Here is a 26,126-nt window from a genome sequence, read left to right as displayed (position 1 = left end):
AATATCTCGAAAAAATATTCAAAATTACAGCCGCAATCTTGGAACGCGTTTTCGCTACCTGTTGATCGCTACTGTTTCACCTTAATACATTATCAAGAACTCTGCAATATAATAATACCAAAGTAGAACAATAACAGAAAATATTACTAAAAAGATTTTAACTAGGTGCAAAGCTACAACAAATGTTCAAAATTACCTCCTTTAAAGGTGACAGAGTAATTTTATATTCACCATTGGCGCCCGTACAGGTAATGGTCTGAATTTTTTAAAGAAAAAAATAGTACGCCACTAAGAAACGTCAAATTAAAAATCATTTTTGAATTCCTCGTTCAATTTACGACAAAAAATCATTCTTGTCTTTTTTCACATGCGCACCGTTTTAATACAAAAGAATAAAACATCTTAACGCCTACAAATTATTCGAGGTAGATTCCATATGCATAGAAACTTATTTCAAATACTTTGTAAACGTTAAGATATTTTATTTTTTTGGATAAAAACGGCGCCTCATATGAAAAAAAGACAAGAAGGATTTTTTGTCGTAAACTGAACGAGAAATTCAAAAATGATTTTTAATTTGACATACCTCAGTGGCGTACTATTCTTTCTTTAAAAAATTTGGGCCATTACCCGTACGCGCGCCAATGGTGAATATAAAATTACTGTGTCACCTTTAAAGGAGGTAATTTTGAACATTTGTTGTAGCCTTACACATAGTTAAAATCTTTTTAGAAATATTTTATGTTATTGTTCTAGTTTGGCATTATTATATTGGAGAGTTCTTGATAATGTATTACGAAATGAAAAATACGCGCGAAGATGTTTTATTTTTTTGCATAAAAACGGTGCACCATATGAAAAAAAGATAAGAGAGATTCTTTATCGTAAATTAAACGTGGAATACAAAAATAATTTTTAAATTGAAATATCTCAGTGGCGTACTATTTTTTTCTTTAAAAAAATTCAGACCATTACCCGTAGGCGCGCCAATGATGAATATAAAATTGTTATTTGTTTGTCAAAAAATGCGCAATAACTACCTCTTGAAACCCACCAAATTTAATTTTCATAGCTTAAAAGGTCTTAGAGCAATAAAAAAATTTGCAGTTTGAAAAAAAAATTCAACACCCCGTATCTTGGAAACGAACCATTTGCGGACATATGCTTATAGAGCAAACTGTCATTATTTTTTCATGTAGAATTATCCCTTAAAGTTTTTCATACTTATTTACTAACACCCTGTATACTGTCATAATACTCTTAAATCGAACGGTAAATCGATGAGCAGAAAAGCTTATTTGTTAGAACTGCACAATTGCAATGGCTTGAACAACGTTTGAAAATAAAAACTTTGTCAACGTCATGTCAGTCCGTGAAAATATTCGCAGAATTGTACCTGTGTCAGTTCAAGACACTCGGAACCTGGATCTTCAAAAAGAAGCATGTGCCACCTCTGCTCTACAAAGAAACGTCAGATGTCTACTCACTTTTGTTACCGCTGCCGAAGAAAATACATATCCAACAAATACTTATTAAAATCATATCTGAATCAAAGAGAATTTGAAACTAAAGTGGACGATGAACTATCAAACCGTAAATTCAGTCAGGAGTCCCACAAAGTAGTATACTGGGTCCACTACTTTATGTACTTTACACATTCCATTTACCAACCTCCCCACAAACCACCGTTGAAACTTTCGCTGATGACACAGCAATATTTGCAACTGAAGAGGATCCAACAGCTTCAGTATTAAAACTTCAAGAACACCTAGACTAAATCGGGCAGTGGTTAAAGAAATGGAAGATAAAAGTTAATGAAACTAAGTCAACACATATAACTTTCACACTGAGGAAAGACCAATGCCCAAATATTAGCCTTAATAAAGTCAACATACCGCAACAGAATATCGTCAAATACCTGGGGGCTTCATCTTGATTCTAAATTAACACATTCAGATTTAGACACGTCTTCTTATGGAGAAAGTGACTTCAGATGCAGTCGTGTCTATGAATGTGTTAAACAGGAAACAACACATTTTAAAGAAAAGAAACAAATTGAGTTGAAAGTAAAAGGAATTAATTAGCTTATACGTCAAAAATCTAAACTATCAATTGAGAACAAACTGCTCATTTATAAAACAGTCATTAGACCTATATGGAGGTAAGGAATCGAACTATGGAGTTGTGCCAGCAAATCAAATACAAAAATAATCTAAAGAACCCAATCAAAAATTCTACGCACCATTGCAAATGCCCCGTGGTTTGCAAATGCCCCGTGGTACATTTCCAACCAAACACTAGAGACCTAAACATCCCGTTAGCCAGCACAGTTATTCAAGAAAGAGCCAACAGACACCATGAGAAATTGGAAGACCACCCCAACCAATTAATATTACCACTACTGTAGCCACTAACAATAGAAGATTGCGAAGGGTGTGGCACACAGATCTTCGCTGAAACTAAAGTTGTGCTCACAACGAGGCGCCGACCCTCGCTCCCTGGTATCCCTCGTACTGCTCGTACCATATTATCGATCGCCAGATGCATTATTTTAAATGCGAACGTTCACCAAAATGAAGAGTAGGATACTAACCTCTAGGCTAGGATACGATGCGATGATCTCCACCCTTAGGCGAAACCGCTGGGTGATGTACCTCATAACGCCATATTAGTTCACAATCACAATAGTATAGTTTATAATATAAGTTATTGTGCCTGTTATCAAATTAACTTATAGAATGTTTAATTCTGATTGTTAATAAATGCTGATAAAAAAACTTTTGTTGCTGCTGCCGAAAAGCATGTCAAAAATCTACTGTTACTTTGAACACGTATTCTGCGAAGGTTACCTTTTCTAGGGCTAAGTAGTGATTTTTAAAGTGAAGACAGAAAATAAAGAATAGAATAAAAGAAAATGGATCAAGAAATGAAATTTACATATAAATACGCGAATGTGTTTGTTTGGAAACATTAAATAAAAACATCCGGTTATTTAACTTATATTCAGAAGTGACATTACATACAATTACATTGTACCAGATAAAAATTAAAACTACATACTTCTTATTTTGTACATATTCCAAAGTCAAACATAAGAAATGTATAATACAAAAATTCTTAAAATTAATTAAATCTACCATCGGTTAAGATTAAGATTCCTTTGATCAAAATAAGGATAGCCTGCAGGTCTAGGCGGTATGTTATCCAATTCGGGACCTCTTCCAGAAGATCTTCCCAATAACTGAGCAGGAGTTAATGAAGCCAATGACTGGTTTCTAGGAATTGCATCATAAAAATCTTCTTCTCTAACTTGTGTACTAATAGAAAAGGAAAAGGATGCAGATGATACTGTTTGGACACCAACAGATTTTACAAGTCTTTTTTTCCGTTCATCACAAGATTTACATGTAGAAGGCTCAGTTTGGACCAGCTTTTGCAGACGATTTTTAACATAGTTATTGGATTTTGTTATCTCAACTGGATGTGTTTTGTGAGGGGAAACCATAGGAGCTGGAGGAGGGGAGGATTTGTTTTGAGTACTAGTTTCATCATCTGAGAAGCTATGATCATCAATAACAATTACTTCTTCAGTAAGTCCTACTTGATCCATAAGCTTTTGTATATATTCACTAAACGCAATTTTTTGTTGCGCAGGTGTAGGAATTTCTGTGAATGGAACCTTCAATTGATAACTCTTCACCAAAGGAGATTGGAACTGTTGGGGGTTGGAGCTTGACTTGGCTTTTCTTTGAATCAATAACGGTCCAGAAAATTTCTTTTCGCTTTGTTCCAGATATTCAATGGCGTCTTGACAACGTCTTATTACTGCAATCCAGTACATTCATTATGTAAAATATTAAAATATTCTATTTAAATAAATACAAATTATAATACTAGGTAAAACTTTGGAAATAATGACTCACTTTAACGACAAGTGTCATGGTCCTCTTGTTTTATTTACATAAAAAGAAAACAAATTTTAAATCCTAAACTATTAAACTTACCCTTTATTTTCTCTTTCAAATTTTCAGGACTGGCAGCATAAACTGAAAAAAAAAGTTGTGGATACAAAAACAGCATCAACTTAAGATTAGTCTGTCAGTTCAGACTATATTACATTTTTTAGTAAACAAATCATTATTCGCAATATTCCATAAATGATAATACTCTAGGGAAATAAGTAACATTTAGCTGTATTCAGGATTTGGCAATCGCGATTTCCAGGAGGAAACGAAGCAATATATATATATATATATATATATATATATATATATATATATATATATATATATATATATATATATATATATATTGAAGAGGGCGAAACACATTTCTAAGAACTGGTGTTTGGATCTTTGATTCTATTCAAAAAAAATTTCCCAGCCCGAAATGGTGGATGTGTGAATTATTCGTAAGGGGATTTTTCCACATTCTCTATTTCATTTGTTTGATATATATATATATATATATATATATATATATATATATATATATATATATATATATATATATATATAAATAATTTTTTTGAAGTCCTAAGTGGAGCATAGAGCTTCAGTGAAAATGCGCCATCGGGTTCTATTTTGAGCCAAGGTCTTCACCTCATTTCAAGACTTTTCTTGACCTCTTATCACGTCCATGATGGATCTTATCCAAGTTTGTGCTGGGCGACCTCTTTTTCTTTTTTCTTGGGGATTCCACTCTAGGGCAGTCTTTGCAATACTGGAACTATTTTTTCGGAGTGTGTGACCGATTCAACCCCACTTTCTGGACTGTATTTCATTTTCTACCCTCTTTAATTGGGCAGGTGTAGTAGATCTTCGTTTCTGATGATGTTTGGCCAGAAAATATGAACAATTCTTCGTAGACATTTGTTAACAAAGACCTACAATTTGTCTGTAAGGGTTTTTGTCACTTTCCAGATTTCACATCCGTAGAGTAGAACAGATATGACATTTGACTGGAATATTCGGATCTTTATCCTTGTAGTAAACTCGCCAGAACCCGTGTTGAGCTGCCCCCCCCCCCCACTTGCAAAAATTAAAAAACAAATAGCGCTGATTTATGAGCTCTCATATTCCGCAAATTAAAAATTTTGAGCTCGTTACCCTGGGCAGGAATTTAATATTTTAGTGGGGGGAGGCTGAGTCAGCCCCCCCACTACTTAAAAATAGGGATATTGAATCGATCTTTGCGGCAGAATTACTAGCTATTTATGAGCTTTCGAAGTGACATAGCTTCGATTTTTGAGCTCATCCCCTTCACCTCCAAACAACCCATTAATTGATTTAACTTAAGAGAAAGATGCTGAGAAAAATTAAAATACATCGTATCGCGGACTTAATTCGTATAGCTTATATATTCTAACAATAAACTTTTAAATCACGCGCATTTCGATTATTGAGCTACAACCCCTTCGCAGGAAAACCACCCCATCTTCCCGGCTTAAGAGAGAGTTGTACTTAAAATGATTTAAATTCATCATTTGGCGACTACATATCGTTTAATAAGTTATGAGCACCCAAAATACGCGCATTTAGATCATTAAATTATAATTTCTTTTGTATAGTGCAGTCACTGAAGGTAAAAATCAACTATTACCTTCAATTTCAGTGAACCTTCATCAATTTTCATGAAAATTGGTGAGTGGTTAGAGGATACCTCAAGAAATAAAGGTGACATGGTGCCACCTTGCGCTTTTACCCTGAGAGTGGATACCACCCCTTCTCGGGGGTGAAAATTATTTTATTAAAAATAACTTCACAAATCGCTCGAGAGACAAATTATAAGCAAAATTTGTTATAATATAAAGTTATTAAAATAAATCAATACTTTTTGAGTTATTAAAGATCAAAGATTTTAATTTTTCGTAAAAATGCCTGTTTTAAAGCGGTTTTTCGAAAATCACTCAAAAACTGTAAGATTTCTACGAAACAGTAATCGTTACGAAAATTGAAGCTAATAAAACATTGAATAAACTCCTTACTTGAAAAACCTTTTAATATTAATAATTCAAAGTGAGTTACATATTATAGGCAATTAAATGTATATTTTTTTAAGTAAGAGAGTACTCAAATCTAAGTAGGCATTCAAGCTCAAATAACAGGGAATATATATATATTATAGAATGTACTTAATATACCTACATTTGTCAAAGTACTCAGAAGTACCTAAAAAATAAGCTCCGAAAGAAGTTGACAGCATCAAAATTAAGTACCTAAGTGAACATGAAAATAATCGGACCCTTTCGAATTTTTTAGGAAAAAGTGAAAAATAAAACGTTCGTCATTTCCACAAAAAATAAAATCTTTAGTAATCCCTATAAGACTTTCTTTACTTTAGCATAAGTAATGGACCTTAAACATTTTGACCGATTAAGAATGCATATTTTTAAAAGATGTATGTATATATGATTTAAAAAAAATCAAAATTTCTCAAATTTTCGTAAATTATTTTCTTTTCATAATAACTCCAACAATACTCGATACACGTAAAAATGATAGAGAACGAAATTTGAGTTTTTTTATTGTCTTGTCTTTTTATTTCTGTATGAATCAAAATAACCAAGATAGAAACGTTTAAGCCTAAATTTTACTGCGAAAACAATGTAACTGGAGCTTTATAACATATTATTCTAAAAAAATAAAGTTATTAGAAAAACTAGATGTAATACATCTTTATATCTCTTCAAACTACCTTTCAAATAGTTGGATGTGCCTGATATTACAAAAATTAACAGAATTATTCAAAAAAAAAAACAATTTGTGGAAAAATTTTTGGAGTATAAGTTTTGATGCTATCAACTCCTTCTGGAGCTCATTTGATAGGTATTTCTAAGTACTTTGACAAGTATTTAGTCCTTCGATCGATATTTTAAAATATTTTTAATAAAATAATTTTCACCCCCGAGAAGGGGTGGTATCCACCCTCAGGGTAAAAGCGCAAAGTGGCACCATGTCACCTTTATTTCTTGAGGTATCCTCTACCCACTCACCAATTTTCGTGAAAATTGATGAAGGTTCACCGAAACTAAAGGTAATAGTTGATTTTTACCTTCACTGACTGCACTATACAAAAGCAATTGCAATTTAATGATCTAAATGCTCGTATTTTGGGGACTCATAAATTATTAAACGATATGTAGTCGCCAAATAATGAATTTAAATCATTTTAAGCACAACACTCTCTTAAGACGGGAAGATGGGGGTGGTTTTCTTGCGAAGGGGTTGTAGCTCAATAATCGAAATGCGCGTAATTTAAAAGTTTATTCTTAGAATATATAAGCTATACGAATTATATCCGCGATACGACGTATTTTAATTTTTCTCTTAAGTTAAATCAATTAAAGGGTTGTTTGGGGGTGAAGGGGATGAGCTCGACAATCGAAACTGTCACTTCGAGAGCTCATAAATAGCTGGTAATTCTGCCGCAAAGATCAATTCAATATCCCTATTTTTAAGTAGTGGGTGGGCTGAGTCAACCCCCCACTAACATATTACAATTCCTGCCCAGGGTAACGAGCTCAAAATTTTTAATTTGCGGAATATGAGAGCTCATAAATCTGCGCTATTTGTTTTTTAATTTTTGCAAGTGGGGGGGGGGGGGGGGGCAGCTCAACACGGGTCTCGCTAGACCTCCAAATAGGGTTGAGCATGCTGAATGCTTGAGCTTTTCGTATCCTCATACGAATATCGTCTTCTGTACCTCCGTTTTCTGTTGACACTTCCAAGATACGTAAAGTTTTCCACATTTTCAATCTGCATGTTGTCGATAGTAAATAGCGTGTTGTTCCTTGCATTTATTCTTATGGACTTAATTTTATTATTATAATTTTCAAACCTATTTTATTGGCTTCAGTGGAAAGTGTTTCTAATTGGCCAGCCACATCTTGGAACCTTTGTCCTAATAGGCAGACATCGTTGGCGTATTCTAGATCGCTTAAACGTGTGGTTAATTTTCATTTTAGGCTCATTTCAAGGCGTATTATAGACTTGGAAAGGTATCTTTCAAGATGATTACAGAGCTCGATAACTCCAAAATATTTTACAAAGGCAAAATAAGAGGTCTGTCAGACATTGGTGGAGATCTCATATAAAGCCGATCTGCCGAGCCCTGAGGACCTGCATAATAAGCAAATAACATTAAAATACTTCCCTTAATGAATTTCTGTTTCAGAGATTTGAAGACGGTAAAGATAAAATCATATTACTTTTTCCATAGCCAGATTGAACAGTGTATAAGAGATAGGGTCTTACTCTTGCAGCACGTTATTTGTTCTAAAAGGTTCAGACAGTTCCCCTGGATTAGTACTCTACATTCAACTTTTTCAAAGGTTAGTTTTGTTAAATTTACCAACGGATTTGGTACTCCTAGCACTTTCACTGCTCTGAACATTTCTCTTCTTTTTACAGTCGTAGGCTGCCTTGTAGGCTGCCTTGTATTTGTATCAGGGTTGCAATCTGATGAAAAAAGCCGGGTATTTTTCTAATATTCATTGTGCACATATCTTCTTCTTCTACGGCAATACAGCCCAAATTGAGCCTTGGCATCCTTTATTTTTTGCCTCCACCCTTGTTTGTCTGTGACTGCTCTTCTCCACACACGGACTCATAAAAGCGCTTGTGCGTCCCTGCTGACTCTGTCTTTCCAGTGCTTTCTTGCCTTTCCAACCAGTCTCTTTTCCTACATTCTAGCATTCAGTGATCTTTTTGGTAGTATATTCTCTCCCATTCTTATCACATGTCCAGCCCATTGCAATCTTTGTATTCTAATGTTCTGCATATATAGTGCTACCTATATATAATAATTCCTCTGTGGTTAGAGCATTCAATGATATCTCATTTTTTAGGTATGGTACAAAGCATTTCAATATTCTTATGACGGGAAGGGATTTCTGTACCCATATAAACACTTCTTAAAAACGTTGAAACACTTAGATATACTTTGGAAATCTTAAATACTGTTTGAATGATAAATGTGCGAACCACAGTCAGGCAATAAAATAAAAGGAGTTTTACTTAAATACAACAGTGGAAAAATAATATAATATTTTAAATACCAAATTCAAAATAATTTTAAAACTACAAAATGGAACCCCCCGTTAAGATAGGCAAAATGCCCTCACTCCCAGAATTCAGTTTTTTACACACATTACACACAGGCGCCTGCAATTAAGGGGCGTCACTAGAGTTATTTTAGAGAATTTTAGTATTTCTTTGAAAAATTGTGTATTTTTTGGGCGCCATGAAATGATTTGGCGCAGCACTGACTATGCTATTAAAATTTTTGGTGAAATAACCATCCACGTTGTACTACATTGAATTTCTTACACACTACGTGTATGGTTTTTGCTCAAACTGTGTGGAGGTATTTTTGAAGGCAAGAAATGTCATAAATTTAATTTTTGACAAAAGAGGTCTTTGACTGGTTATTGCACCAAACCCTTCAATTATAGTTTTGCATGTCCCATTTAAAATTATCGGTCACAGTGGCTCTGTAACGTCACCTATTATTACTAGTTGAGAAGCCTACATCCATTTATTTCCTTCCTCTAAATTTCACAATTATAAGTATAACTAGTGATGTGAGTCGAGAATATTTCCAAGCGAATATTCGCGAACATTGGAAAGTTTCCGAGAATATTCGCCTATAAAAAATGGAAATATTCTCCTGACCGCGAATATTCCCGGAGACTTTCAATGGGAAATTCTCGAGAATATTTCAGAGAATTTTTCTAGAATATTTCCGAGAACTTTTCCGAGAACTTTTCATAATATTTCCGAGAACTTTTGAGAATATAAAGCATTTACATTAGGCATTCAGTGTGATGGCTGGTCAAATATAAGAAACCAATCTGTTATTAACTTTAAGGGCGTTTAGACGCCGCGATACATGCGAGAAATTTATTGTGACGATAAATTGCTACGATTTATTGATTTTTTAAAGCTGTTTATACGTTGCGATAAATTGTTGCGATCAATTAAATGGCGTTTAGGCGCCGTGATAAATGCGAGCAATTTATTGTGACGATAAATAGCTACGATTTACACACAACGATGAATTGAAACAACTCGATTGATATCGATAAATTGCACGGATTTATCGCTGTGTCTAAACGCTGCCTTATAAACTGAAACAACTCGATCGTTACAATAAATTGATGCAATCCGATACCAACTCCAATCCTCCAATTCCGATAAATCGCTACAATGTACAGTTTACACTCAACGATAAATTGAAACAACTGGATTTATATCGATAAATTGCTGCGATTTATAGCGGTGTCTAAACGCTGCTTTGACAACACCTGAACCAGTAATGTGTACACTTAACACTTTTTACGGATTGTGAAAGGGACACAGCTGAATATCTTTCACAAGAAATAATAAATGATATAATATAAAGGAAGTCGGCCAGAAAAATTTTGTGGGATTGTCACATACAATGCAGCATCAGTGGATCATTTTGCCAAAGGCAAAATGATCGATAAAAAACAAATATAATTTTATTGAAGCATATTCCTGTGTTTCTCATACATTAAATTTGCTGGTGTCTGATTCGATGAACATACATTCTCTTAAAAATGTTGAGGCATGTTGTAAAGAAATTGTTAAAAAGGTAACTAATTCCCACATATCTCTTGCCCGACTTAATACAATCTAGCTTCAAAACTACAATAAAGTTATATCATTAAAACTTCCTGTAAAAACTAGATCGGGTTCAATCCTTAATTGTAAAATAGCCTTATTGTGTTTGAAAGTGCTTTACAAATGCTTATGGTCATAGAGGGAGAAAATTTAACATTTTCACGGAATTTTAAATAAAACTGTCTGGATGATGAAATATTTTGAATAAAGTTGCAAAAAGTAGCAGTTGTGCTAACACCAATAATAATTGTAAAATGGATTACTTTATTGGAAGGCAATAATATGTTTAAAATATCCCAGGTTGTCGAGGCATTTAAGGACATAGCAAATATTTTTACCGAGAATATTCCATTACTTCCAATCAGTAAGCCCGAGGAAAAGGAATGCTTATATCTAAATTAGAAAAAAAAAAGAATAAAATGGCAGTGAAGCCTGTGCACTATGCTGCCAACTTACTTGATTCTTTTAACAGGACAAAGCATCACTGGTAAAGAGCATAATATATTAGCTAAGCAGTGTATAGACAAAATATTAACCAACCATCCCAAGTTTATTGACAAAAAAACCATTTTTGCAGAACTAACATACAATAGACATACAACATATGTACCGGGTGTCCCAATAAGAATGGCTCTCGGCCATATCTCAGGAACCGTTTATAGTAGAGCTTTGAAATAAAAAATTTTATAACAAAAGTTGCCTCAGGAAAAGCCTGGAAATTATTTTCATAAATTGTGGGTCCACCGCTAGAGGGCGTAATTGAATATCAAAAATAAAAAAATCTAAATTTTACAAAATTTTCCTAATAATGGGGCACTGGAAATCCGATTATTGTATTCCTCATCAAATTCTGCGCATATTTGATTTAACAAGTTTAACTCTACCTTTGCAAATAAGAGGTGGGGGTGAGTGGGAACCTTGTTATGAAAAAATGGCTGTAAGTCCGGTTCTGCTAAATCAAATTTTGAAAACTGGGTCTTGTTGAAGACAGATCTTTTTCTTCAATGTAAGCGTGATAATTTTGAACCATCCTAATAAGTAATAAGCCAGCTGGGAGGCGTTATTTAATTTTTTTCAGAAATCTAGTTTTCTTTGGAAAATATTAAATACAAGTATGCCTTTTTAATCATATTTTATAAAATTAGATTAAATTAGCAATAGAATATCGAAAACCGCATGTCGATACCTTTTTTCTATCTCAAGATATCTCGAGAAACGTGTAAATTTTATACATAACTGTTACTATCACCGGTAAACTAAGTTAATGAAAAGTAGTGTGCTGTGGAAAAAAACAAAATAACATTTTCCAGATGTCAACGTATAAAAATATAATTAATTAAAACAACAATATAAAGAGAAGCAATACTATTAAAATTAAATAAAACACAGAAAAAAAAGAACTACTTAGTGACGACCTAAATATTCATATTGTTGCCCATCATACACTACTCTAGAATACATTATCCAGAGAATACTAAACGCCATTCAAAGCATATCGAGAGCAGAAATTGAGACTGCTGTTCAATCTACTCTTGAAAGAGTAAATGTTTGCAACGAAAATGATGGGCAAAAATTTGAAAGTTTATGTCATCACTAAATAGTTGTTTTTATTTCTTTGTAATAGGGCTTTTCAACTCTTCTCATTTGTTTCGAGCCTCTGTCATATGCCGTATAATCCGTGTATAATATTAATATACGAGATATGAACGAGGCTCGAAACAAATGAGAAGCGTTGAAAAGACCTAATATACGTTGAGAGCTGGAAAATGTTTCTTTGTTGTTTCCATAGCACACTACTTTTAATGAATTATTTCGTTTACCGGTGACAGTAACAGTTATGTTTTTAAATTTACACGTTTTGTAAGATATCTCGAGATAGAAAAAAGGTATTAACATGCGGTTTTCGCTATTCTGTTGCTAATTTTGTCTAATTTTGTAATATGATATTAAAAATGCATGTTTGTATTTAATATTTTCCAAGGAACACTAGATTTCTGAAAAAAATTAAATAACGCCTTCTAGCTGGCATATTACTCAGTAAGTCGGTTCGAAATTATAACTTTTACATTGATGAAAAATATCTATCTTCAACAAGACCAAGTTTGCAAAATTTGATTAAGCAGAACCGGACTCACAGCCAGTTTTTCATAACAAGGTTCCCACTCACCCCCACCTCTTATTTCCAAAGGTAGACCTAAACTTGTCAAATCAAGTATGCGTAGAATTTTATGAAGAATACGACGATCGGATTTCCAGTGCCCCTTCATTAGGAAAATTTTGTAAAATTTAGATTTTTTAATTTTTGATATTCAATTACGCCCTCTAGTGGTGGTCCCAGAATTATGAAAATAATTTCCAGGCTTTACCTGAGGCAACTTTTGTTATAAAATTTTTTATTTCAAAGCTCTACTATAAACGGTTCCTAAGATATGGCCGAGAGCCATTCTTATTGGGACACCCGGTACAGCTGGTTCCAAAAAAAACTGATACGACTCTTAAAGCGCATTTTGTAGAAAATTGAGCAGTGTACTTTTTTCTTCTTCTTCTTTTTGTTTTTGGTCTCGCTGCAAGGCAATTACCAGCACGATTTATAGAGGATCTTGATGTAGTCTGGCTCTAAGCCATGTCAAAATCGCTGACTATGTTCTTGTAAAAAGCATTTGATGAGGTGTGATATAATGAATATAAGTTTAATTATAATTAATTTATTATATTTTGAAGGATAAAATTTATTCAAGTTAGTCAATTATCAAATACTTATCATTTACATACTGTCACTGTCACTGCCAAATCTTAAAATTTGTCAGATAACTTCAACCTCAAAAAATGGCTGTTTGTTTGTTTATTTTTTTTTATTATTTGTCTGTCATAATAAATATAATTTAATGTCAGACCAATAATACACTGCTCAAAATGATCAAATCTTACTAAGAGTCGTATCAGTTTTTTTAGGAACCAGCTGTACATACAATGCACACTAACATACAATAGACTAACAAGAAAAAATACAATATTTCCATAAGTTTCCGAAAGTTTCCAATATTCCCGGAAAGTTTCCGGCGTTTGAATCTTCCCGGAAATTTTACATCACTAAGTATAACCCTTCAAAAGATATGAAAAGATAAAGGGGGAGAGGACTTTAGACTTAGGCTAGCACTCCTAGCAGCCTTATTAATAAAAATTGCTTAGTCCGACGTTAGTCTCGGACTACTTAGTCCGAGATTAAGCGAGTACTAACTTCATTTTAAGGTTGTCATTAATAAACACGGACTAAGCTCGGACTAACTAAACCTTCCTTAGTCCTAGTTACAACAAATTTATGTTGGTAACCCTTGCGAAAAAGAAGAGAAATGGAGAGAATCTTGCGAAAAAGAAGAAAATGTAGAGGATTTAACCTCTCTTTCCTCTAAACTCTAAACCAAACAGCTGTTCGGTCGGTGCCATTTCTGCATAAATTTTAGTTAATTTTTGTTGGACTTCGTTCTGAGAAGGTGCTACCTGGTGTTTTATATTTTATATTATTGTTTTGTATTTCATATTAACTGCTGTACCTTTTGAAAATCGGTATTTGACTTTAAATTTACCTTCTAATTCCTCTAAACTAAAGATTTTTTTACAATTTTGTATATTTTGATGTGACTCACAAGAGGAATATCGTTCCGCTGATTTCTATCCTCATTTAATTCGTCTATTAATTATCTTAAATCATTAATAAAATAATATCTCACCATTATCAATAACAACATACCTAATAATGTTATATATTTATTATACAAGCAAGCAAAAGCAAATAATGCATTTAGCAAGTTTGTAAGGTTATGAATACAAAACGACAAGTTAGTCTCGGTTTAAACCTACTATTACCTCGGATTAAATTTTAGTTCGAGACTAGAGAGGGTTTAGCTTAGTCCATCGTTAGTCGCTGTTTATTAATAGGGAAAATGAATGGTATTGACTTAGTCCTCGGACTAAAGTTAGTCGGGCGTTAGTCCGTGTTTATTAATAAGGCTGTAGAGGTGTATTTGTCTTTAAAAAAATTACATGTACTGGCTTTTGAAAATCTAGATGAACCACTTAAAACTTTCAAACATCTAAGACTCAGAAACATAAAAATGTAACTTGACCATTGGACAACATCCAGATTCAGGGTCTATAAAGATAGCTACAAATATAACGAAATTTATTGTTTAGCAGTGTTGCCATGTTCTTAGAATAAATAGAGAAAGAGCATGTGATACATATATTTATTAATTGATTTATTAACATGGAAAGCATAAACTAGGGAGAAAAATTGTTAATCTTAAAAATTTTAACTAACAGTAATAACAAAGTATTCAGGTATATTCATTCCAAAATAATAAAGAAATGGCCATAAAATTGATATATCGCACCCTCAGTGCAAGACTGCAGTAACTCAAAATTTTATGAAAATGAAGTAATCATGGAATTCAATTGTAAACATGCATATCTGTCCCCTGTAAAACTTTAGTAACTTTCAAATGCTTAATGGGCTAAATATTGCAACAACAACAGTTTAACTATTTTGCGTTTTTGAACATAAGTTCCGTGCAAAACTGTTGTAACTCTAATGTAACAGAGTTACAACAGTTTTGCACGGAACATTGTAACGGACTCGATAACAAGCAATGAAAAAAGTAAGATATTTGTTATTTTAATATCTATATCTGTGGTGTTTACTTTTAATATACAGAGCGTCGACGTAATCCATTAATAGCTGAGACAATAACAAAGATTTTCGAGACCAATCTATTCATGTAAATTTTATGTCCTTTGTGTGATATTATATTTATTTTCCATAAGATGTGTGCGATGTCGTTTGACCATTTATTTGTTAGATTGGATTAAAACCACATAAATTAAGACTAATTATTTACGACCAAAAAGTATTTTTTCTCATGAAAGGAAAACAGTTATCTTAAAACTTGTGTATTGATAATACTGAGAGGTCAAAAAATATATTCTCAGAAAACTTGAAAAAGAATAGCCAAAAAGGAAGATTTGGTATACTTATGCCATTCGGGTATGATACCAGAAGCCCACCATAGTTTTATAAAAATATTTTGGCACAAGATAATGTATGAGAAGAGGACAACAACTACGGTAAAACCTGTCAGCAACGGCCACTAAAAATGAAAGAACTATTGGCCGATATAGAAAGGTGGCCGGTATTGCCAGTTTTTGTAATCTAGATATACATAATTGGTTTGGGGAATTTTTAAACTGGCCGTTAGTACAGGTGGCCGATGTTGGCAGGTGGCCGGTAACACAGGTTTTACTGTAAAAGTAAATGAGTCTACACTTTTTACAATCTTCTCCGTGCAAAACTGTTGTAACTTTGAAATTCTAATACTAAATGTGTAGTGATTAACAATTTTTTCCGTGCAAAAGTGTTGTAACTTTGAAATTCCTAATTTTTTTTGCATTAATATTATTTTATTTAAATTTCTATTTTTGGTTTAAGGTAATATAGGCTGAAAAGCATGCAAAATCATAATTAAATGTTAATTTTTCTTAAAACTTGTGTCTTATTTCACCGATATTAGCACGAAAATAAACAAAATCGTCTTTATCTCGAAACTTACTTATTTTGACTTACTGCAGTCTTGCACTGAGGATGCGATATGCTGAACATCTGTGGCAATCTGGCAACCGCAAATTCAAAGGTTCTGACTCGATTGCCCAATCTATCCACAAATCGATCAAGGCAATTGCCAAAAAAAAAACAATTTCTAACACTTTTCGGCAATTAATATTAAAACAAACAAAAAATATTTATTCTTTCATATTTTATATAAATTACGGGGATTGGCACAAACTTTCGGCTCCAACGCTATTTAAATGCGTTCATTTTTTTCGAATCCTGAGAAGTATTTTTTTTTAATTTAAACGCAGAATGAAATACATCATTACTGAGGGTAGAAAGTCCCTGAAAACTTCTATACTGTCAGTGGCGGTTTCTCCATAAGTGCACATGTACATGTGAACCCCCAAAATTATTTTCACACCAACCAATGTAAAATTTATCATTCTGTAAATAACATTTTAATCTAACTATACAGTAATAATTGAAATTCGAAATAACAGATCCAATGAGTTTATAAGTATCTAATAGGTAACATTTAATTATTTTTATTCTATTTCAAAGGAGAAACTTCACGGATGCGAGGCCTTAGACAGAACCCCTCGATCACCGCTCTTACCGTGGTTCCTATCCCAATGACTTTGCATAAGGCAAAATACAACTCACCACCCGCCCCGCTACCCGCTAGAGCCCACAAGTTTAGATGGCCACAAGAGCACAAGTTGGATGTGATCTTATGGTGTTTTTAACGTGCACGGCACACGTACCTTTAAATTTTGCTTTTGTGAATTTCGAATTTCGGAACAATATTAAGCATGGAAGGATTTGTGGATGTAAATGTTAGCGTGGAATATTTAAAATCAATTAAATTTTCTTCATTATATTTAGAAGAAAAATTAAAAATGCCGAAACCAAATTTGTTAATTAAAAATGTACCAAAGTGCAAAGGTCGGGATTATAAATGATTATTTAAAATGGAGATTTGTGTAAAAACTTACAAAATTGTGTAGGTGTGAAGCACATATTTGGAGAAGAGGAAGCACATATATTCACATAATGAATAAAATAGAAGTTACGATTTTAACTATCGGGCGCAGTCCACTTAACTAAATTTTGGATTAAAAATAATTTACAAGATGATTTTTCTGAAATAATTTGAATCCTTCAATTACTTTTTTTTTATTATTTATAGTACTATAAAATTGACCTGGCCTCTTGTGACTAATCCAGGTCGTTTCCTGATGGGATTACAGTAGTTTATTACAATATTATTACTTTAAGAATTTTTTCTATTTGACTAATTAACAATAGCCCTAATCTACTACTAATTATGAAAACTACAAATTGTAAACAATTCTAATAAACAATTCTAATGAACAAATAATAACAACTAAACAAAAACTAATAAACAAAAGATAAATTATTACTTTTTTTTTGAACATATAATTTTTATAAAAGTGCTCCCATTTCTCATTCTCAGATGAGAAATGCCCACTATTCATCTAAAAATAGTCACGAATAATTAATTTTAAGTGCAGGTCTAATCGAATTTATGGTATTCTCAATGGTATTTCGGTGAGCCTCAGACCATTGAGTTTTAAAATTTCAGGTTTTTAGTTTAATTTTTTTTTTTGTTTGATTAATATTTTTTTTTGATTTTTGATTTATTTTATTTTATTTTATATTTGATATTAATTTTTAATTATTTATTACATAAATATTTATTTAATTATTCCAATATTTTATTTTATATTTTTATATGTAATTTTAATTTTTTTTTGTATAATTTCTTATTCAAATTCATAGAGGTTGGATATTATTTACTTGATTTCTTCTTCGTCTAATATTATATCCGCTAAATTATTTAGTGTATTAAATAATCCTTCATTTTGTATTATATTTTCTATATTTATGCCAACAAGGTCCCTTCTCATTCTTTGTAGTTCTTGTGTATTTGTTTGTCTTTCGCAAATAAATACTATGTGTTCTGGTGTGCCTATTTCTCCACACAATTCACAATATTGATTGTCTTTTAAGTTAAATCTATGTAGGTATGTAGGGTATTTAAATCTATGTATGTACAATTTAATAATTTACAAGATGATTTTTCTGAAATAATTTGAATTCTTCAATTACTTGTAACGATGCCAGTGACAGCTGCAGAAACAGAACGATGTCTCTCTGCAATGAAACGTATCGAAATTTTCCTTAGAATAGCTATGGGCCAGGATCGATTAAATGCACTCACAATGTTTTCAATTAAAAAAAATTATTCAAGAAATTCCAAATTTTACTGAACCTGGTTGTGAATAATTTATCTAAAAAAAGGCGACTGACTTTCGTTTCAAAACTTGCTTGTAACATTTAAACACTAAATTATAATTTTAAGTCAATAAAATACATTATTTATTGTAATTTTTAATAAGGTCCTTTAATTTTTACAATTTGACGACACTCAAAAAATTTTACCTACGGAAATAGTTTCAAGGTCTTTTATATCTTAATATTATGTGTGCACCCCCGATATTTTACACCAGGCGTCGCCACTGTATACTGTTTATTTTAATAAGTTACAGGGGTGAAAAATAAGAGAAAATTGAGTCTGATTTTTAATTTCAAATATCTCACTCAAAAGAAACTTTGTTTATTCTAAGGGACTTTCTACTCTCGGTAATGATGTAATCCTTCATTCTCTTTAAATTTTTCAAAAATATCTATTAGTTTTTCCAGGATTCGAAAAAAGTGAACACCATGTCCGTGGTGGAATGTTCCAAATCGAACATTCGCTATCTTTGTCTTACAACACACTCAGTCGAACAGAATGTGGTGGAAAGACAGTGGCAAACAAGGCTACTAAATATTTGACACCGCTTCAGGAATATTTTGAGTTGCTTATTAAATAATATTGATATACCCTATTCCACGAACATACGCCTGTTTTGGATTACTTCGACAACGAATATTTTACTGTGCAAAATAAGAAAAACGAAAGTAAATTGCAAATTACATTGTTGTTTATTGGAATAATTATTAGCGCCATTTACTTTCGTACTTCTTATGTTCCACAGTAGAATATATTCGTTGTCGAAGTAATCCAAAACAGGCGTATGTTCATGGAATGGCCCATAGTGTATTTGATAAATAATTGATTTAAGGGGCTATCCTACTGTAAAAGTACGAAATTTATTATACTTTTTTGGGAATTTCTAAAATAAAAAGTACTGTACAAATTGTTTTGAAAATTTGCATGAGCATTTATTATAAAAAGCAGTTGCATATTAAATCGTTTATTTTTAATATTTTTTTATGAAAATTGTTTTGCATGTCTTATTTTTATAATAAATGCTCATGCAAATTTTAAAAATATTTGGTACAGTACTTTTTACTTTTTATTTTAGAAATGCCCAAAAAAAATATATGAATTTCATACTTTTACATTAGGATAGCCCCTTAAGACGTGAAATTAATAAAGAGTTATTTATTGTTTATTATTTATGGAAGATCCAAGCAGAGAATACACCAGGATATATTCTGTGATCCAAAAATTTTGTTGTTAAAGATGTTCAAATTGTATCTAAGCGTTCCATAGTAACAATATATTATTAAATCAAGGACTTGGGGATTACACTAGAAAATTCTCTTTGTTTCAATACTCACATCATCAATGTCATTCAAACATCTATGAAAATGCTGGGTTTTGTAAAAAGAACAACTCGTGATTTTACAAACATATCCAGTATTAGAGTTCTTTACTTCTCTTTGGTCAGGTCTCACCTCGAGTATTGTTCTTCAGTGTGGTCCCCACACTACTTGGTCTACATTAGGAAACTTGAACAAGTCCAAAATAGTTTCTTCCGTTATATTGCTTTTAAGCTTCATACCTATCAAGATTACACTGTATGGCAGCATCAACTACAGATCCCCTCTCTTGCAAGTCGGAGAAAACCAAGGGACCTTTTGCTATTATTCAAGATCTTAAATGGTATATGCAGTTGTTCTCAACTACTTAATAAGATCGTACTGTTTGTACCATCTCCCACCACTAGACAAGTGAGAACATTTTATGTACCATTTTATGTACCATATTCTGTCTATAGGCATCTTGATGATGGTCTTCTTGTAGTGGGTATCTTCTTTGATCTTTCCAGAGCATTCGACAGTCTTAAATTTGAATTTGTCCTTAACAAATTGTATGTCCACGGAATAAGAGGTAACATGTTAAATTTATTGAACTCATATCTTCTGGAGAGGAAATTCTATGTTGAATTAAACAAGGAAAGGTCAGACATCTTCAGTGTAGATGTAGGAGTGCCGCAGGGATCTGTGTTGGGACCACTGCTATTTCTTATTTTTGTCAATGACCTACCCGATCATATTACTCATGACCACATTGTAATGTACGCAGATGACTCATCTGTGATTGTATCAGCACATACATACGTAGAGCTTCAAAATAGAGTGTCAAGGGTTATCAGATTATTCCAAACATGGTGTACACAAAACTTGCTACAACTGAATATTGATAAAACATCGTATATACATTTTAGATGCAAACGAAATATGCCAGTTGTGTCTATTCCTGAAATTGTAAATATTCCAAACATAAAATTTTTAGGTGTATTCTTGGACCAGTTTATGAGTTGGGATGTTCACGTTGAATATGTTAATAAGAAACTAAATTGTTCATTCTATGCTTTAGTACAGTTGAAGAGAACACTCAGTATTAAAACTCTCATTAATGTATATTATTCTTTGGTTTATTGTCACCTTACTTATAATGTTACGTTATGGGGTAATTCCACAAAATCAGACACAGTGTTTATTAAACAGAAGAGAATTATTAGACTTATCTTCAATATTCCTTTTGGGCATACTTGTAAGCAAGTTTTCATTAATAACAATATCTTACCGTTGCCTTCCATATATATCTTGAAATCCATATTGTATATTAAGCATAATTTACATTCATTCAAGAGAAATTCTGATTTGCATGCATACTCAACTAGGAATGCCAATCAGTTTGTTACTGTTGGTCACAAACTATCCAAATTTGAGAAGTCCACAGATTATGTGGGGGTCAGGCTATATAATCATCTTCCAAATGAAGTTAGATCTTTGCATCCGGTGAAATTCAAAAGAGTTGTGAAAAGTATACTATGTAAACATGCATTCTACAGTGTAGAAGAATACTTAGCAACTAGATTGCTGTTATGAGTTCTGTCTAATATTAATAATTTTCATATTTATCAATGTACATTATGTTAAATCTAAAATTTAAGTGTATGTATAGGTATTTGATTATGTGTCTGTGACTATATTGTGTTGTATATCTGACGTGTATATCCATCTTTATGATGGCAGCTGTAAAGCTATACCAATAAAGTATTCTATTCTATTCTATTCCATTCCATATTTTTAATTATTCACTTCTTTCGTTCGTACCCATAGTCTTGAATTTAGCAAACTCCCTTTACAATTTACAACTGTTCGACAACTCCACCAGTCGTTTTAAAAGAAATTTACATGGGATCAATATTTGAGTGAAATGTCTGTAATTTGTTAACTTGTTTTTATATTATTTCCTATTACAAATTTACTTGTATATTATATTTATATATCTGTATGTCTGTTTTTTATATTATATTATGTTATTGTTTTTATCTGTACACTATGTATTTATGTAACATTTTATGTTCAATTAACCTTTTACTACACGCGCTGGTGTATTTTGTATGCCAGATATAAGAATTCCACTGCAAATATATTTAAAAATTTAATTTTTTACCTTGTTTATCTCTCTAGCCTATCACTGGAATGTGCTTTACAATTTGGTTTTAGTTTCGTTATAATCGGCGTTCTGGGAAGATCGTAATTTACAGTTTATTATTTGTTGTTTCCGGTGGTGGACAATATACGCCACGATTATATTGATATAAGTCGTAATATGAGTACATATTTCAATTGTTTTTTAGTTATTATGGCACAAATATATTTTTCTTTATAAACAATAGTTTTTCTTCTGTAAAAAATCACATTTCAAAAAACTGTTTATTAGTAATTTTATTTATCATGGAATCCAGTTATTCCATGATTCCAGTTATAAATCCCAATTGGCTTACTGAGAAGGAACACCAAGTATTCACTGATGCAGAATAAGGTTTATAACAAACAACTAAGTGTATTTTTCAAAAAAAAAATAAACAAATCCGCTGTTTTTAAGTGTATTTTCATGTGGCGTATAAAGTATGCCACGCGTGTAGTTATGTTATAACTTGATGCGCGGGTAGTTAAAGGTTAAAAAATGTAATGTATTTTTATAGAATTGGGCTTGCCAGTAAAATAAATAAATAAATAAATTAAAAAATCACTTTATCACCTTTCCTCTATTCTCCATTAACTATTAGTTTTTATTGTATAGTATATAAACTATTGTAGTCACTGAATACATAGTTAGTGAAAAAATAATCGTATTAATTACCTGAATTAATAATTTAAGCAATTATACAAAGCCATCTCTAAGTTAATGATGACGATGTCATTGTCAAAATAATGTTTAAATCTCCATACTAGTGATGTAACGAATATTCGTATTCGCATTCGCGAATATTCGCATTCGCATTCGCGAAATTTGTGCGAATGTTTTGCGAATATGAAAACCAGAAAAAAATAAAATTTTAAGATAATATTAGGTTAATAAAATCAAAATCTATTCACTTCTCATATTTTTTTATTAAGAAAAGGTAACTTAACCTCAAACATGCAGCTACTCTCAAATGGAAATATGCAGGACACAACAGCAGACAAAGAGACGGAAGATGGAATGAAGCGATAACTCACTGGAGACCTTGGGACTACAAAAGAGGAAGGGGCAGACCACGGACGAGATGGTCGGATGACCTAAAAAGATACGCATAGACCAAATCGACAGCATTAGCACTGAACCGAGAAGAGTGGAAAAATAAGGCGGAGGCCTACGTTCAACTTTGGACAAATGAAGGGCAATAGATATAATCACATTATCATCCTTCACTTTTTTTATTATTTGGTATTATGTAATAAAGCTTAAGATTCAGATTGATTTACACTAAATATCAATTAACTTTTCATTATAAATTTAGGAAACATTACAAAAATAGAAACAAATCTAAAAAAACTGGACATTCGCATTCGCATCCGCATTCGCGAATGTCGGTAGCAGATATTCGCATTCGCATTCATATTCGCGAATGTTCAAAAAATGACATTCGTTACATCACTACTCCATACCAGTGAGAATTGTACTACATGTAATTTGCAGTGTAAAGAAAGAAAAAGTAGGGATAGCCATAAACTATTTATGCCTACGCTCTCAAAAAATAGCAGAGTCCATAAAATAGGATAATAAAAAAATACTTTTCAAAGTGTTCTCTGTATATTTGAAACGTACAACATATACTGTATAAGGACATGGCAACACTGCAAAACGCAAATATTTGGTTTAATTTATAGCTATCTTCACAGACCCTGTGTTCTGTTGTCCTAACCATTTTTGACTGACCCTAGATTATTGTTACAAAGAGGAAATATCAGACGACAAAAAAATATATTCACCTTGCACTAATATATTGCACAAGTGTAAGAAATAAAATATAACTAACCTTCAGGTTTTGCAGTTACAGCCAGAAAATCAGTCAAAGAAATTTTCTTCTCCTCAAATAGCTAAAACAATTGAAGTATTTCAAATAAGTACATTTTCAATAGTTTTATCAGTTATTACCTTTTGTATATCTCCTTGATTATTACTTGGTTCTTGAAAGCTTGGTGGATTAGGAGTAGACATCAGGATGTTTGTAGGCTCTAGAAGATTATCCCTCATTGGAGGAACTGGAATATTGTTAACTGGAGGTGGAGTATTCAGCATAGGTATATTAAATGAATTGGCAACATTTGAAGGAACCTGAGCTCCACCAATAAAGAAATTTTGATCATACCTCTCATACCTAACTGGAGTAGGATATTGAGTAGACAGCTGAGGTGGAACTTGAGGAAACACAACTGGAGGTCTAACATTGGTGAATACTGCTGGAGGAGGTACTGACATGTGGGGAGGTTTACCTGCTTCTACAGGCCCAACTGAATTTGTTACGTTAGGATATCCTGTTGGTAAAGGAGGCTGGTATACTACATTAACAGGTCTGGTTTCATTTAGTTTTTCAGCAATTTCTTGTAAAAATGATTTCTTTTCTGCATGTTTCCTTGATAAAGATCGAGATCTAGATCTAGATCGTCTACGTTTTCTAGGTTGACTACGACTCCTACTGTTTCTATTTCTTTCTAATCTTTTATCACCTCTATATAGTGGACTCTTAGATCTGCGCCTCTGACTTCTAGGTGCATAAGCAGATATAGGACTTCTAGATCTTTTTCTAGGACTAAGTCTTTTTCTAGGACTTCTAGATCGTTTTCTAGGACTTCTAGATCGTTTTCTAGGACTTCTAGATCTTTTTCTAGGACTTACCAATCTCCTAAAAGTTCTATGCATAGGTTTTGGACTTCTAGATCTACGACTAGGACTTCTGGAACTTAACGTACTATGTTCTACAGATACTGGAATTTTATTTAATTTTTTAGGGAACAAACTTCCATCCTTCGAGGTAGAACTGTTTACATCCTTCGAGGTAGAACTGTTTATCGAAGTGGATTTCACAAATGATTTTTCTTGTGAAGCTTTCGATAATTCTTCTTTCTTCGTCTGCAAAGGTGAATCTATTTTCATTTCAGGTATGTCCATTTCCATCTCCATTCCTGGTGGCACTAAACCTGTCTGAGATAACTTAACTTTTTCAGATAATATTTTACTTGCTTTATCCTTTTCAATAGCCCTTTTAGTTTTTTCTGGATCTCTTCTTAACTCTCGTTTTTTCACAATATCGTTTTTATTTTGAGGTGTTTTTATTTCAACAGGCTTCTCTTTCTGCGTCTTATTAGTCAATCTGGATTCATGCATCTTTTTACTTTTTTCTTCATCCCAATCATCATCATCTACTATATCCAATCCAGCCATAAAATCCTCTTTTAAAAAATCATCGAAAAAATCGCCGGGGACATCATCATCGTCATCATCATCGGCAACTAATAATTTTAACTTATTTATATCCTCTTTAGTTTTCTTAGGGGAAGGTTTGGGAACAGCATTGTTCTCATTAGGTTTATTTTTATCGGATTCATTTACTTTTTTAACAGGAGGTTCAGTCCCCTCGGCTGTATTACTAGTAAGTTCACTTTTCTTTTCGTCCTTTTCTGAATTTGGTACTTTAGTAGAAATTATTTTATCAGATTTCTCACCGGTATCTTCATTCAATTTCTTTTCGACTTCCATGTTTTTACTTCCTATAAGATACGTTAATATACACTATACAAACCGTACCACTCTTTTATTTTAATTATACTTAGAAATGTAAATGTTTTACACATTTATGTGAATAATTAAATTATTATTAATTTAACAAAATCTATACACAAGTATCGCCATATTTATTACGTTTAGTTTCTGAAATCACCGCAGTGACATGGCGACACATTCTTTTCAATTGTCTTTTGTTTTATTTATACGGTTTTTCTAACAATATTTAGAACATTTAGGTGAATTTATGTAAATAAATACAATAGAATAAACTAAGATATTCATAAAATGTTTACACAAGTATTGCCATTTGCCATTATTTATTACAACTTCGATTAAAGTAGTTTATAGACATTGGACATGGAACAACCACTTTGTCCACTTTGCAACTTCTTCTTCTTCTTGTATCACTGATCCTTAGAATATAAAAAAACAGGAAGGAGTCTGTCATATATCAACAACACCTTAAATTTCTAGCGGAACACCTTAAATTTCT

General features: G+C 32.3%; 1 protein-coding gene across 1 annotated transcript; it reads right to left on the bottom strand.

Moving 5' to 3' along the window:
- Window positions 1-2,983: 2,983 nt before the first annotated feature.
- On the bottom strand, window positions 2,984-26,126 carry LOC126882985 (serine/arginine repetitive matrix protein 2-like). Its single transcript, XM_050648131.1, has 4 exons — window positions 24,005-26,126; window positions 23,886-23,946; window positions 4,005-4,046; window positions 2,984-3,825 (listed from the first exon to the last, which is right to left on the bottom strand). The coding sequence occupies exons 1-4, from the start codon at window positions 25,604-25,606 to the stop codon at window positions 3,134-3,136; spliced, it is 2,397 nt and encodes a 798-aa protein (XP_050504088.1). The 5' UTR covers window positions 25,607-26,126; the 3' UTR covers window positions 2,984-3,133.

Source organism: Diabrotica virgifera, chromosome 4 (assembly GCF_917563875.1).
Source record: "Diabrotica virgifera virgifera chromosome 4, PGI_DIABVI_V3a".
Classification (NCBI taxonomy): domain Eukaryota; kingdom Metazoa; phylum Arthropoda; class Insecta; order Coleoptera; family Chrysomelidae; genus Diabrotica; species Diabrotica virgifera.
Note: the sequence above shows the minus strand (reverse complement) of the source record. Positions and strands in the feature narration are given on the sequence as shown.

Excerpts from the sequence above, each read along its gene's own strand:
- LOC126882985 (XM_050648131.1), bottom strand. The coding sequence starts at position 25,606 with ATGGAAGTCGAAAAGAAATTGAATGAAGATACCGGTGAGAAATCTGAT. Across the intron at positions 23,947-24,004 it reads ATCAAGGAGATATACAAAAG|CTATTTGAGGAGAAGAAAAT; the intron begins GTAATAACTGAT and ends CAATTGTTTTAG. Across the intron at positions 4,047-23,885 it reads TGTAACTGCAAAACCTGAAG|TTTATGCTGCCAGTCCTGAA; the intron begins GTTAGTTATATT and ends TTTTTTTTTCAG.